The sequence below is a fragment of the Parasteatoda tepidariorum genome, chromosome 6 (assembly GCF_043381705.1).
Source record: "Parasteatoda tepidariorum isolate YZ-2023 chromosome 6, CAS_Ptep_4.0, whole genome shotgun sequence".
Classification (NCBI taxonomy): Eukaryota; Metazoa; Arthropoda; class Arachnida; order Araneae; family Theridiidae; genus Parasteatoda; species Parasteatoda tepidariorum.
In genome coordinates, this window is record NC_092209.1 from 52,531,130 (window position 1) to 52,547,042 (window position 15,913).

The following is a 15,913-nucleotide window of genomic DNA, read 5'->3' on the forward strand; positions in this document are numbered from 1 at the left end:
AACTGAGACTTTTGGAAGCGACTACCCTCTGTTCATAAGAGTTTTCTGTAATGTATACAAGTTAAGTATTATTTACTATCTTCGAGATAAATGTTACTTTGCTTGAGCTCTATAAAGTGTCTAAATATTACTTTCATTTATAAGAATAATTTTGTTGATCTGAAAGTAGAGATCTGTTGAAAGCGTTTTCCTCAAATTTAAGATTGCACTATTAAATAAGATTTATTAAATAAGATTTATTAAAAATGTCTTCGGCATTATATAGGACCACAACCTATTAAATTATGCTGTATTTGCAAATACCATCACATTTTGCGGCCTGAACCATCATTTTAGGGTATTATTATCTGTTATGAAATTTTGTTTTGATGCAAAATGAAATTTGTGGAAACCCCCTTCAAATTTAAAACTTTCTTTCCAAATTAACAAAAACTGCATAGAAAATTGCGAGAAACTTTTTACAATTTCAAGATATTCAAATTGGACATTTTCATGTTACCAAATACGTTTCTAAACAAAATAATAAAAAAAAATCCGTTTTAAATGTTTACTGCGCATGCCCAATATGAAAGGATAAATTTAAATATTAATATCTTACGCAATTGGCAACGGATTTTTATTCAAATTTTAAAATAATATTCTTATTGATTAAAAATTACCCTAATTTTTTTTTAAAAAAATTATTGAATATTACAGCAGTTATAGTAAAAAAAAAAATGTAAGTTAAAAAAATTAGTTTTCATAAAAAGTTACCGAAATTTTATGTACTTATTTTATATAATAATCAACGTAATTTATATGAGTTGCAGGCTTATTGCTGTATTTTTTTAACTTATGATTGTTCAAAAACATTTTCTTTTCATTCGTAATTTACTGCCAGTCCCTCAAACCTCTAAAGGCTTTAAACTTTATTGTTATAAATGAGAAATCGCATGACTTAAACACTTCTGAAGCCTTAAATTAAATCTAGAATAATTTTTAGAGAAATATGAAGAAAAAAGTATTACAGTGTTTCCATTCTTTCGTCAAACCCCTGCAGTGGTGAATAACATTTTTGATTAATAATTTTGATTACAACTTTAATTAATTCGTGAAAACTTAATAAACATTGTTTTTCAAAACTTCGTCGAAAAGGAGAATAAAATGCTACACTAAGTGCCTTGCACTTACTTAGCCAAGTAATGATTTTAAACTCCATATATCATCTTGCTGTGAACAATTATCTGAGCATTAGAACGGATAAACAACTAAAATATTTTAAACGTTATTTTAAAAATCTCCAATTTTGCGCCATATTCACATTTTTTACAAAATTTTATATGGCCAGAAAATGCAGCATTGCTTTAAGATTTAAAATATTAAAAAATAAGTTTACAAACGCATTCATTATCACAAAACTGTGGCTTTTCTCTATATTGACGTTTTGCGCCTTTTTTGGAATAAACATAAACAGCGTTTGCTTTAGATAGATTAAACTTATCATAACAGTGACGAGTAACTGTTGAAATTTCACGGCAGTTATGCAAATAGCATATGAATCGCAAAAAATATCATTTCATAGGACGAGAGAGCCTTCAATAACAGCCTTAAAAAACAAACACAAAGGATGAAGAAAAACATCTTTATTTTTCCAAAAAACATTGTTTTACGAATTTGTTCGTCTCTTTAGCAGCTTCTTAAATGAATTCATCAATAAAGAAAACATTTCTTCTAGGAGATTGATTACATATATGAATGAAACTCCCAACCATATTCCTATATATCCTGCTAGATTGCTTGATATTTCAATGCTCTGAAAGAAAAATGCAAAAAAATATTGAAATATATGAATAATACTTAAGCAATAAAATCCGTAATCAACGACCTCAATTTATCTTCTTAGAATTCCTGCCAATCAATATGGAATTTATTAGAATTCTCATCAAAAGAATATGGGTGCTAAATAATATTTCAGAGGCGAAATAGCAAACACATTATAAAAATTTGTAGTGTCAGTGTTGAGTAAAGGAAATATTAAGAACTTCAAAATTAGTCTGATTGAAGAAGGAAAATTACAGAAAAGAAAATCAGATTATCAAGCAATCAAACTGGTTTTGATGTTCCATATCCCCCTTCCTCAGAAGTGATTCGTCATATTTTTATAATGTTTTTTCTTCTCACTTAAATAATAATTCGAAGCTCCTATAAGCACGCTTTTTAACTTCACTTTTTGGCAAAGTTTCTAAAAATATGTTTCAAGAACGTTGATTACGGAATAATCTTTCTCTTATAGAAAATATTTTTTTGCGGGATTTTAAAAATTACATTCCAATGGTGTGTAAGAAATTTTCAATTTTAAACATATTTTGAATATATGAACTACATTTTAACATGTTTTATCTTAATTTTAAAAAATAAACCATTTTCTTACCTCGTATTTCGGTATGTAATTGTAGGTCGTAGTTTGCATGTTATTCAAGTTTATAGTCACAGAGATTAAGTGCCTAAAAATATATATAAAACGAATTCTTTAATTCACATTTAACATAATAATATATCACTTAGTTATTCACATTGGTCACTTTTCACTTAAATTGGAATTCTTGATATAAAACTCCAATTTTTTGAATTAAGCAAAACTGTGAGAAAAAAGCAAAAATAGTAATGTTATTGTTCTATGAACCAAAACATTCCGTATTTTCAAGCTCAACATAACAGAAAAAAAGACAAACAAGTTGCAACAAGGGAAGCACTGGTTTTAATAATAAGGGAAGAGAAACGAAGTTGAATACGATTATCAGTTTGAGGAAAAGAGATTTAAAAAAAGTAAAACTATCTTTATTTAGATGATCTTATTTCCTTTTTTTTTGTCTGTATAAAATTTAGAAGTTCGAAAGGGAAACTCAAAAGTTGTCAATAGATTGTTGAAAATTGTCGGACAATAGAATATCACAGGACTCCTTGTTATACTAATTGCTTTCGTATATTGTCATATGCTCTATTTGTTATGCCAAAAAACGGATAAATATACTAAAATTGCCATAGCTTACAGCATTTATTTCAAAGCACTAAATAAAGCAGTTAATATGGCTCCAGCTCCTTTTTTGCAACAAAAACTTTTTTTTTATTTAATATATCCAATAATTTCAGAACCAACACATTTATGGAATCATTCGGAGATAATTGTTTGAGAAAAATTAAAACTCCGAACAAACAGTGAGTAATAGGCCAAAAATAACCACGTCAAAAACTAGAATATAGAAACTAGAAAATAGAATACAAAAACTTAGACACTAATATAGAAATCTTTTAAACGTCATTAATATTTCAGAGGAAAGAGGCTTTAGTAAATGTATATAGCTAATCTTAAACATCTTTTATTATAAACTGTTTTAAGCTAAAAGAATTAATAATGAATATACAGTGTGTTTATAAAGTCCCGGACCCATTTTGATGGTTAATAACTCATAAAATAATAAAGATAGATTAAATTTAATAACATAAATGGTTAGATAAACTCAAAAAGTTTCATGACCCTTGTCAATGAACTTCCACGTGTGCCCCCTTCGCATGGAGAATATCAAGTCGATAGTCAATTTCACGCCAGGTTACGACAAGCATTATGAGTTATTAAACATCAAAATGGGCCCAAAATGGGTACTTCTGGCATTGTTAATCGCCATAATGTGCGCATATGGGGATCTGAAAACCCCCATGAATACCGTGAGACACAAAGGGATTCTCCAAAGGTTAATGTGTGGTGTGGACTAATGCACGACTGAGTCATTGGACTTTCTTTTTTTCAGAAAAGACGGTTTCATCAGTCGTATACTTAGACATGTTCGAAAACTTCGTATTTCCACAACTAGAAGAGCTTCAGCCGCATGTCTTTTTGAAACAAGATGGTGCACCACCTCATTGGGGCATCATCGTTCGTAGTTCTTTGAATGACCATTCTCCAGGAAGATGGATTGGACGAGGGGGTTCTCAAATCCTTGGCCACCCAGATCACCTGATATAACGCCGCTGGACTTTTTTTTTCGGGGATTTATAAAGGACAATGTTTACTGGAGGATCGTGTCGAACATTGATGACCTACAAGCCAGAATTACAACCGCCATAGCCTCTCTGAATGCCGACATGCTTGTCGCTACCTGGCGTGAAATTGACTATCGACTTGATATTATCATTGCGACGAAGGGGGCACACGTGAAAGTTCATTGCCAAGGGACATGAAACTTTTTGAGTCTATCTAACCATTTATGTTATTAATTTTAATCTATCTTTATTATTTTATGAGTAATTAAACATCAAAATGGGTTCGGGACTTTATAAGAACCCTGTATATTTACTTTACATTCGTAATCAAAAGCAATTAAATAATAATCACCTTCCTGAAAAACTAATTTCTAATTTAGAATTCGTATTCTGAATAATGAACTGCCAAAAATATACAATTAATGAAATTTAAAACGTGCATGAGAGTAAGACAATTTTGATAAATAAAATTAGGCAAAAAATTAATACGGTCTTACCCCGCTATAATGAACTCTGAATATAGTAAACACTCAGTTGTAGTGAGTGTTTATACTGGTCCCGTCTAAACTGTTATTTGATTAATGTTATTTAATCCGCTTATAGTGAACGGAAAAAACTTCTAGTTTGTTTATAGTGGACAAGTGAACTGAAATTTTGCTTTTGCAAAGAATTTAAATAAACTGATAATACACAAAAGAGACTGATAATACTCAAAAACTTATAACGCAGCTAACTTTATTCACACCTCATGTTCACTCAAGCGTTTTTTAAATCGTATGTTTCAAGTGAAACATGCGCGAATTAGTATTCGAAGATTTTCGCGACCCGACTTGGCGAATGTAACATTGGCGAATTTCAAAATACGGTGCCAAAGAGGCGTCCGGGAGTCAACAATGTGTAAAATCACGTCCCGTCCAAACTGATATTTAGTTAATGTTATTTCTTCCGCTTATAGTGAACAGCAAAAAACTTCTAGTTTGTTTATAGTGGACAAGTGAACTGAAATTTTGCTTTTGCAAAGAATTTAAATAAACTGATAATACACTGATAATACACAAAAGAAACTGATAATACTCAAAAACTTATAACGCAGCTAAATTTATTCACACCTCATGTTCACTTATGAGTTTTTTAAATCGTATGTTTCAAGTGAAACATGCGCGAATTAGTATTCGAAGATTTTCGCGACCCGACTTGGCGAATGTAACATTGGCGAATTTCAAAATACGGTGCCAAAGAAGTGCCCGGGAGTCAACAATGTGTAAAGTCGCGTTCCGTCCAAACTGATATTTAGTTAATGTTATTTCCTCCGCTTATAGTGAACAGCAAAAAACTTCTAGTTTGTTTATAGTGGACAAGTGAACTGAAATTTTGCTTTTGCAAAGAATTTGAATAAACTGATAATACACTGATAATACACAAAAGAGACTGATAATACTCAAAAACTTTTAAAGCAGCTAAATTTATTCACACCTCATGTTCACTCATGCGTTTTTTAAATCGTATGTTTCAAGTGAAACATTTGCGAATTAGTATTCAAAGGTTTTCGCGACCCGACTTGGCGAATGTAACATTGGCGAATTTCAAAATACGGTGCCAAAGAAGTGCCTGGGAGTCAACAATGTGTAAAGTCACGTCCCGTCCAAACTGATCTTAGTTAATGTTATTTCCTCCGCTTATAGTGAACGGCAAAAAACTTCTAGTTTGTTCATAGTGGACAAGTGAACTGAAATTTCACTTTTACAAGCATTTAAATGAACATTTCAAAATTCAAAGCATCTATTTATGGCTTTTAATTAAAAATGAAGTAAGACATATTATAGAGATAGTTTAAAATGTGTGATTTCGCTGAAAATGAATAAATCGAGTGATTTTAAAAACTAACACATGGGAGAGTAAATCGGTTGCAGAGAAATTTAAACTTTTAAATGCAACTTTTTTCAAAAGTAATGAACATTTAAAAGATAAAAGTTTGAAATATTCGTTGTAGGGAGATAACTATTTCGTTATATGGAGAATATTTTGAATGTTATTTAAAGTTCCGATTTCCAATTTCGTTACAAGGGAAATTTACTGAAAGAAAACCCTGTTGTAGAGAGAATTCACTAGATTAATTAGCTAATATTTTATAGAACAAATCTTGTATTTTTGTAAGCACTATATTTTAAGAATACTACAGCAATTTGTTAATGAATAATTTTATGGATATAGTGAATAACCGTTTATACAGTGCGCTTATCGCTGGGTTCTCAGATGGTTCACTATAGCGGGGTCCAATTGTATGTTAACTTAGCAAAGTTCAGCATGAAAAAAAATAGTTAAAATTATAAATTAATCAATCGCTTGTTTTCCAATGGCATAGTATCTAGTAGATCATAAAAAATTATGATTTATAAATTGTTGCCTGCTTGATTGATTAAAGTACCCCTATATTTTTTTTCGCAAAATATATTATTATATTTATGAGTTTACTTTTTTAAAGCTTCATAATCCCGAGTAAAATATCGCCTTTTTTGCCATTATGAAAATCTCAGATCTCAAAAAGTGAAATAAATATTTGTTTATTAACCCTGAAAAAAAAAAAAACATTCTTACTTCATCTTTTCTTTCATCATATTATTTGTATGTTTTCCACAAAAGCCCTGAAAATAAAATGAAACAACTTTATCATAAATGATAATAAACAAAAATTAATATTTCTACTAGGAGCTAAGATAGGAGGAGATAGAGGAATTTTTTAAAATCTTTTTATGTAATAGCAGATCTAATTACACAATCTTTATCTAATTACATATCTTAAGGGAAAAATTCAATTTTAAGTCTTGTAGCTTATCTTTGCCCGCATCATATCGCTTATTAATAGCTTATATGAATTATATTGAATCGGATGAAAGTGATAACAATTTTAGGACATTTTTTTACCAATTTCAACAAAATTGGTTTTCATGCGACAAAAAAAAGAAAAAATATTGCAATAAAATTTTTGATTACTTCCTGATTTTTTCGAGAGCTTAAATGTTAGCTGTGGGTTTATGTCATATGATAGCACATACTTCCTTCATTTTAAGATCGCTCCATGTTAAGAATTTAATTTCATTTTCTTAATTTAGCATGACCGCATGAAATTTCACCCGGTCCCCAGGCAAGTTCTTATTGGATCCCTGTGCCAGATGAAGATACAAGTTTTTATCTATGCATTCCTGAATCTACCAAGCAAAATCAACACACGTTAGTTTTTATTAAACATTAAATGTAATAAAGGTAGGTATATTGATTTACTGCACTCTAGAGCTGCACAATGGGCTATTGGCGACGGTTTGGGAAACATCTTGACCCTAAACGTATGGAAATGACTGGTAAAAAATAATTTAATTTGTTTAAAAATAGCTTTTTAACCATCAAGAAATGAATTAAAATTGCCATACCAATAGTAATTGAACCAATTTAATAAATGAAAATAATAATCAAATTTACCTTACGATTTGTTTCTACTGAGTCTTTAGTTGCTATGTAGTTTTCTTCTCTGAAATAATAAACATATCGACAAATTACAACCGTCTTATGTAGTACTCAAATCAAATGACTTAAATTATAATATATATAAACGAGATATTTTTAAGTGTCCTATTTTAAAATTATCTGTGCTATGTCCTATTTTAAAATTATCTAGTATCAAAACGCACCGCAAAAAGTTCCGCTTACGATAGCGTGTAGAGTTACCTAGTTAAAGTAGTTAAAGTGTTAAAGTTATTAATAGATAATTTGAAAATAAATGACCTCATAAAAGAACTTTCAAACACATATCTGTTTGATAATAAACTGGACTATTATTCGTGCAAAAAACTACCTGGGAATCATTGTACCTTGAAGTCATATATATATATATATATATGGNTATATATATAGGGGAGAGTCGGGTAGCCCCGCCCACAGTCAATTTCATATGTACAGAATATTTTTTCTAGTCAATGAGCCATCGGACAAAAAAAAATTAACAAAATACTTGCAACAAATAAAATAGAACACATTAAGTTAAAATATCACGTAAAAACAGAAAACAAAACGTTCAGAAAAAACACTATAAAACATAAAAGGAAGGATCTATGAAGCTGGCAGTGAATTCAAATGAACTTACATGAACGGGAAATTTCTCAAGAACGATATAAAATATTTTCGTAACAAGATTGCTCGATTACAAAATATGAAAATAGACCATCGAATTGAGGTACAAACTTAAATAGAGGGATTTTGTATTATAGTGCATTCTTATTGCAGTACTGAAGCGTGATTAATTTGTTAGTAACCTTGGAGGGGCCCGTAATTGAATGTGCGCAATGTAAAATTATACTGGATAATTTAAAGAAGTTGACAATTAATAATTTTAGAAAAATAATAATTTCACAAAATTAACTTTTATTTAAGAATAAAAATGGAAAAGAGAAAGAAACACGAATGGCCTGTTTTGCCCATTATTTCAGCCACTGATATGCCCGAAATGGATTTGCACATGGTAAAAATAATATAAATTAAAAAAAGTTTTTTAGTGAATTTATTTGCAATAATATACGATTAACTATGATTTTATATGGAATTTAATTACTTTAGTTGGGTATCCATTGTTTTTTTTTTTTCTAAAATTTGGAAAGAATTTGTCTATTTGTGTTTTGGATTAATAAACATTACTACTTATTCTTTTAATTCTATTCATTCGATTTAAAATGATATTTAAATAGACACTCTTAGAAACATTAGAATTTCAAATAATTAGTTTATTTGTATTAAAATTAAAATCATTTCTTTTATCGTATTAATCAACAAAGCTGATATTTTCTTCTTTTATAATACCCAAATCCAAAAAATTGAAATTAATATTATCATCATGATTACGAAGCAAGATTAATTCCTTGCGGTAAATATTATTTAATAAAATAATATTATCTTGAAAATTAAAGATAATTAATTCATGTAAAAATAAATTAGCTAAAAGAGATGAATATTTAGATCCTTGTGGTATTCCATCAATCTGAAGACAAATATCTTTTCCATTGTAAAGATAATTATTGAAGAGACAAAAATAAGTAAAAATTTCCAAATAATCAAAATCGAAATTAGGATATTTTTAAAATCATAGTAATAATTCAAAGGGACATCTTTTAGTTTAGAAAGGGGAATGCTATTGAAAAGATCCTGGAAATCAAAAGTAGCAATAAAATCAATTTCATTATGGTTAATAAATTCAAAAATCGGTTGATTATTTGTGATAATCCAAGAAAAACCTTCTTTAATAATACTGTTAATAATTTTATTTAAGTGGTTAGAGAAAATGGTGCAGGTTCAGTTAGGTAAGTATTAGACTCACATGTGATTGTTTTAAATTTTATAGGAATTTTTTGAAATTATGGACTGATATTTAAGTAAGGAAACATTTTTTCAGATTTTTATTATTTTAATTTTCCTTTTTCCCGTTTTTCACTGTTCTGTAATTTGTCCCATGTTTTCTCTACATTTTGAACTTTGAATATATATATATATATATATATATATTTTTTTGTGTTGCATTGTGTTTAGGTCCTCTTATTTAATTTTCTGAATTGTCATTTAGTCAAACTTTGATCTCAATTCTAAGTGTCATAATTTTATGTTTACTGCAATAGTTCTAAGACTTTTTTATTAATTTATATTTTAATGCTTTCATGAACTGCAATGAAAAATATTTTATGTTGAATGATAAAAATAAAAAAACTGTTCTGCATAAAAATCAACAAAACAGTAAACATATTCAGTAGATGGCATACAGCAGTATAATTGGGTGACATACAGCTTTGTTAATGCTATAAACCTCCTCAGTGAAGAGTCATAATTATTATTTTATGTCCTAATTGTTATCAGGGTCATAATTATTATTTTGTGTCTCATTACTGAGAAGTTTATTTAAAGTATTAANTATATATATATATATATAAACACGTTACAAACTCTTTTGTGATAGAAGATTACAGTAAAGTCACATGATTTTATGATAATACAAATTCATTTTGACTTACAAACAGGCTTTTCTGCAGTTCTTTTCTTTGCATATCTCTGTTTTCTCTTCAATTTTCTGTAGATCTGTAAAATATTTCTCGCTAGTTGGAGCTGCATCCCGAAAAGACAAGAAAAATTGGTTGTAAACTGTAGTTTTTTTTGGCTAATATTTATCATAGTGCATAACTATGTGCGAAAGAATTATCAGGCTCTTTCGTGCTTCGACATTTTATTTATTCACATTTCAAATAGCTATGCGGCATGAATAATGAATCGTTTGTTTTCTGACTTTAGGCCTGCCAATAATTCGTGAATGGATATTTTTAGAGCAAGCATACAAGCACACCGGGCAAACAATTAGTCACCCCTAGAGAAATCATGAAAAACATCATTTAATTGAGTGTAACACTGCCTCTGAATTCGATAGCCATCTGGATTCGGTTAGGAAGTGTGTCCATATGGTTTTGAAGGTACGTCGAATCCTGTTTAAACCCTTCACTGAGGATTTTATCGCGCAAATCCACCAATTTGCGAGGATGCGTTTTACCCGTTGTTTCAACATATCCTACAAATTTTAAAAGGGGTTATAGTCAAGTCATTTTACAGGCCAGTCGAGATGTAATTGTGTGTCTGAGTGTTCATAAAACCAGTCACATATTCTTCCAGCCCAATGAACTTTGCTGTTGTCATCTTGAAAAATAGGGGTATCGACTACACACTCTTCGTGACTGAGAGGCAACATCAAATCATCCAGAATGTTCAAATAAACATGTTGGTTCATGTTAGTGGCTACTGTAGTGAGGGGGCTCAATCCATAATAAGAAAAACGCTCAGAGAGCATGGCAAAATTACCTTCGACTCTGACCTTCCGCACAGTCAGGATGAAATATTTCATCTGCTCTTCGTAGCACTCGATGACGTGCTTCTTTCGATTAAAGGCAAATACGTGATTCGTCAGACCATATTACATTCCGCAAGTCAGTAACTGTCTACTTTCGGTGACTTCTAGCACACTGAAGTCTGAAAGCCCACTGTTGCACCACTACTTATAGACACGTTGAACAGCCGTTATCGAAACTCTAACAAATCCACCAACTTCATTCCCCGTATGACCATGAGCATGGCCAAACACAATTGCTCATTTTTACCACTCTATGACATCCTTACACTTATTTATATTTACACGCAATTTCCGCTTCAAACAAAAAATCTTACTGATAGCTACTTACCTTTGATCACGCTGAAGCAGTGTGCACGCAGTTGAGGACATCACTTGACCACTGCGTCATCTAACGGAACTTAACGATTTGCTTAACGCTTGCGCAATAGGGCGACTAAAGTTTTTGTCCGGTGAGCTTAGTTATGAGAAATTTTTAAAAATCCACTAACCCAGCAGAAAACTAAGAAATATTTTTTGAAGCACATTATGCTCATCAATTTGTAATTTGTACATTCCATGAAATTGAGGACAGTGCTTTACTTAAAGAAAAGTATTTATTTTCATTTCACTTACGTAGGAGAGGGTTTTAATTACATGGGACAAGACCGGGTGACAGGTTTAAAACGGATACTTCAAATGTGAGGAAATTAATTCTGTTTTCTAGCGGACTCCGAAATATAAAAATTCAAACTCCGAAATATAGTTGACTCGTCAAGAAGAAGGGCCTTCCATATTGGCGTATCGTTGCTGATCAGCTCATAGTGTCTGTGAAGATAAATTTATTTTACTAAACTCTCTTCTCTTGTTTTTAAGCTATCCTTATTTATTGCTTATTATTGTCTTTTAGTCCAGCTTAATGTACATTTTCTAAAAATTTATACCCTAACAAACGATAAGGATTTAGTCCAATAGCAGCACTATTCGGTTTCGTTTCGATAGCCTTTGCTTGCGGTGTAAGATCAGGTACTTCCCGGTCACGTGTCACCCCCGATGATTTCTGTCTAGCCTTGGCCAACGAAAACTGCAGTGCAGCAGTAGAAGGAGATAGCAGTATCAAAGGCTAAACAAAGATTTTACGGTCAAGAGGACAAAATTTATTGCAGATCTCTTTCCAAAACCCAAAAACCCTTATTATCATATTTTCTAGAATTTTTTAAGATCCATTATGCAAAATTGAAGTTTTTGTATAGATATAAAGAAATTTTCTTGCCATTTTCTATTAAAAACATTATTAAACACTATATATTAGTAAGAAATTTCGGTTGAGTCCTCAGTATTTCCAGGCCCTGACACAATTGTCCTTCTTTCTTTTCTTTAGTATGGCCTTGATTACTTCAGATGAAAATCACATGCATACTTTTCTCAAAATATCATATAAAATATGTTACTTTCTCTGTTACATTTTCACTGAAATCCCACTATTTTTAAATTTTCCATAGAGTTTACATGCATGCAATACGAAAAAGAAAGATACCCGCAATAACTTTTGTTCTAATATCGGATTTTCACTCATTAAATGTCGATCATAATGGCTCCAGGGGTTGGCCTCAAATATCCAAATTATTTAGTGCTAACTATTAATTAAGTTACGAAACTAGGCGAGCGTTAGCGAGCAGGGGGCGCAGCCCACTAGTTATATTAATTTCTTCAATTTCTATTTTATAATTAAAATGCAATAACTACTTAAATGAAGATGCAAATTTTATAAAAGATGTCATATTTTCTTCAATGAAATTTTAAAATCAACGATGATTATCTAGTATGGTGTTTAGATATTGGGTATCACTACAAAAAGAAAATAGAGTTGCCGAATATGCAGCCAACATTTTCAAACGTATTATAATTTACAACACCTTATCTATAGTGTCAAGCGTCTTAATATTAGATCAAATTTTTCGATTACCTGACCGTTCGTATTTCGCAGAATTATACAACTATGTAACGACATTTATAGATTTTTCAAAATTTCATTCCTTACGTTACCATGTAAATTATTATTGTAATAATAAAATATATTTTTTAATACTGTAATTCAGGTTTTTCTTTCAATTAAACATTCGTATTTAAATTATTGTCAAGTTTTTTAACAAAAAAAAAGCTTAAAATTATAGCTGAAAATTGAATTTTGTTAAGAAATTAAAAACATTCGAAAGTTTAAAAAATACTCGATGCTAAACTGGGAACTATTTCCAAATATACTAAGTTTTCGAAAAATAAAGAAAACTTATAGTTTTATAATTGTTTCTCTTTGCAGTAATTAAAAGTGCATATCTGTGCAAATAAAAAAAATACAACTTGTTTTGTTTTTAAATGGAGAAGAATTTATTTTTATTAATATAAAAAATATTTTATACCATAATTTTATTTTGACGTTCAAACTTATTCTCTCCCACTAACTCTAAGAAAGTTGTCTTTTTAAAAATGATAATGCTGAAAAAAATTTGCTTAAAGCACTTGTTAAAATAATTTCTCATTTTTAGCACTATTGACATGATACTGTTATATCGAAAAAATGCTCAATATGCCTCATTCTGTAGACAGTAAATACTAAAAACTGAAAATTGTAAGTTCAAAAATGTGCAATTTGTTTTAATCATCATCTTTAAAAATTTGCTCTTTTCAACTGTGATTTTTTTTAATTCTATAATGAAGAGTATTAAGACATTTTTTTGTTACATATTATAGCTGTATGTTCAGAAAATAGTTTTAAGATACTTTTTCTTAAAAAAATATTATGAATAGAAATTTTTTTTATAATTCGCTGTAAGGAAACAAGAATGTTATTGTTTGATTGATGCTCAATTTAACAGTGCCAATGATTTTCCTAGATTTGAAATCTGTTGGACAAAACATTTTATTGCTTGAAACAATAAAACTTATTAAAATAACTTAAGAAAGTAAACTGATTCTTTGCTTTCTTAAGAGTGGCAAAAGAAAGACGAGGAAAATAGTCAACCCCGTTTACCATCATACTAATTATGCACTAAATCATATAACTTAAGTAATTAAGTTACATGATTATGTGATAACTTATTTATCACATAACTTATGTACTATTAACTTCAGGGTGTAAAAATATAAACTCGGTCAAAATATGAAGTATACCCTAAATTCTATCTATAATAAATTTTGAATCGTAGGCAAAAGAAATAAATTTTCAAACAATTTCGAGTAAGACGGAGACGTTAAATTTTTATTACCTTGTTGCAATATAACTTTATATCCAAGGGTCATGGCAATTTTTACTGATTCATAAATACCCCTAAAAATGTCACTTACCTGGTTTTTCCACTAAGCATTTCAAATAGCCGAACTATACCTTTCAGTTTTGTAATTGATTTCGTAGCATTGTTCAGTACTGAGTAATTGATTTCTTTAAATTCATTCTGTATGAAGAAGGGGTATTTAGCTAGTAACAATAGTAGTAATTTGATAAATAATAATAATTTGATTATGGAGGTTTGTCATTCCATTGTCTCAATCTACTTTTGATAATTCAGTTGCTGACGGAATTGTTTTATATCCTTAAAAAATGCTTTTCAGAGCATCAGTAAAAAAATAATAATAAATAAATTAATACAAAAATTGTACTGCACTGATATTTTCGAAAGTTGTGACTAATTATATATTATTTTTTCAATCGATGAACCATAACCATTATCTTAAGTAAAACTTATTTTAATAACGCGCTAAGTATTTTAATTAAATATACTATATTACTAAATGAATAATTCCAAGAAACTAAAGTGGAAAGATAAAAACTTTCAAAAACATTGAAAATTTGAAAAAAATATGAAGAAGCAAATAAAAGTTGACATGCGTAAAGCTCTAAAAAATTTCACATCACGAGTTATTCACATCTGGTAGCCTTGAGAATGGCGATATTTGAAGCAAATAATTGGAGCGCTCAGTAATAGGCTACCATTTTCAAGATTCACTAGATGTGAATAAGGAAAACAAAAGTGATTTTAAACAAAGAAAATTATTGCCAACGAAAATGGCTATATTGGCAACGTAATGGTAGTATGTCAATTTCTATGGATTCATTTGTGTTTTATCCACGTTTTTTTTCTTCATTTTACTCTATGTAGTACAAAGTATATACTTTTGGACTATAAGTTTTTATTTCATGTAAACAGTAACAAACTATTATTTATCTGAACAACAGAAAAAATAACCATACATTTATTTTCAAGGAATTTTTTTAGTGAAACAAGTTTTACAATTGTGTGAATTTTTTTTAAATTCTTCAATTAGTTTCCGAGATATGGCAAAATACATAAAAAATGACATTAACACAAGTTATGGATACAATTTTTTAAACGTTCTTAAGATCAAATTATTATGGCTAATTATTTTTCAAATTAAGACTACCTCAAACCAGACTATAACGCTATTTCATTCTAGACTAATTCAAATAAAATAAATTTAGTTAAAAAAAATGGTATAATACTTTTACACTTACCACTATCGAAACATATATCCTTACTTAAAGGATACTGCATCTTATATAAAAGTAAAACACAACCCTTAACTTCGAAACTGGCATTAGCTTGACATTCTTGGAAGCATTCCTGAAATATGTAAATAAAAATTATAGAATCACAGATATTAATACGCTTTTTTTAACCCCCGCAATTGAAGACTAATGGAATATATATATATATATATATATATATATATATATATATATACATTAAGCAATAAAGTGGGGGTAATACCGGGTAGCTAAGATTCGAAGGCCTGAAGAATCTAAACTGTTCGACATAGAAACTGTATATTGTTTAGTTTTGTACATTGTTTTAGATATCCAATGTTTAGTTTAGTACGATACATCTTTGTGAGCACGATGCATTGTTACTATAAGTAGGGGAAAATGGGGTAATACCGGGTAGCTAAGATTCGAAGGCCTGAAGAATCTAAACTGTTCGA

General features: G+C 29.6%; 1 protein-coding gene across 1 annotated transcript in view; it reads right to left on the reverse strand.

Annotated features, from left to right (window-relative positions):
* Positions 1-1,627: 1,627 nt before the first annotated feature.
* Positions 1,628-15,913, reverse strand: part of LOC122272808 (degenerin deg-1-like) — a 34,109-nt gene continuing 19,823 nt past the window's right edge. Inside the window, exons 7-12 of the mRNA XM_071181796.1 lie at positions 15,447-15,555; positions 10,062-10,152; positions 7,492-7,540; positions 6,613-6,659; positions 2,411-2,483; positions 1,628-1,792 (exon numbers count right to left, since the gene is read on the reverse strand). Coding sequence (XP_071037897.1) covers positions 1,646-1,792; positions 2,411-2,483; positions 6,613-6,659; positions 7,492-7,540; positions 10,062-10,152; positions 15,447-15,555 — 516 coding nt within the window. The 3' untranslated portion in view covers positions 1,628-1,645. The remainder of the gene's footprint in view (positions 1,793-2,410; positions 2,484-6,612; positions 6,660-7,491; positions 7,541-10,061; positions 10,153-15,446; positions 15,556-15,913) is intronic.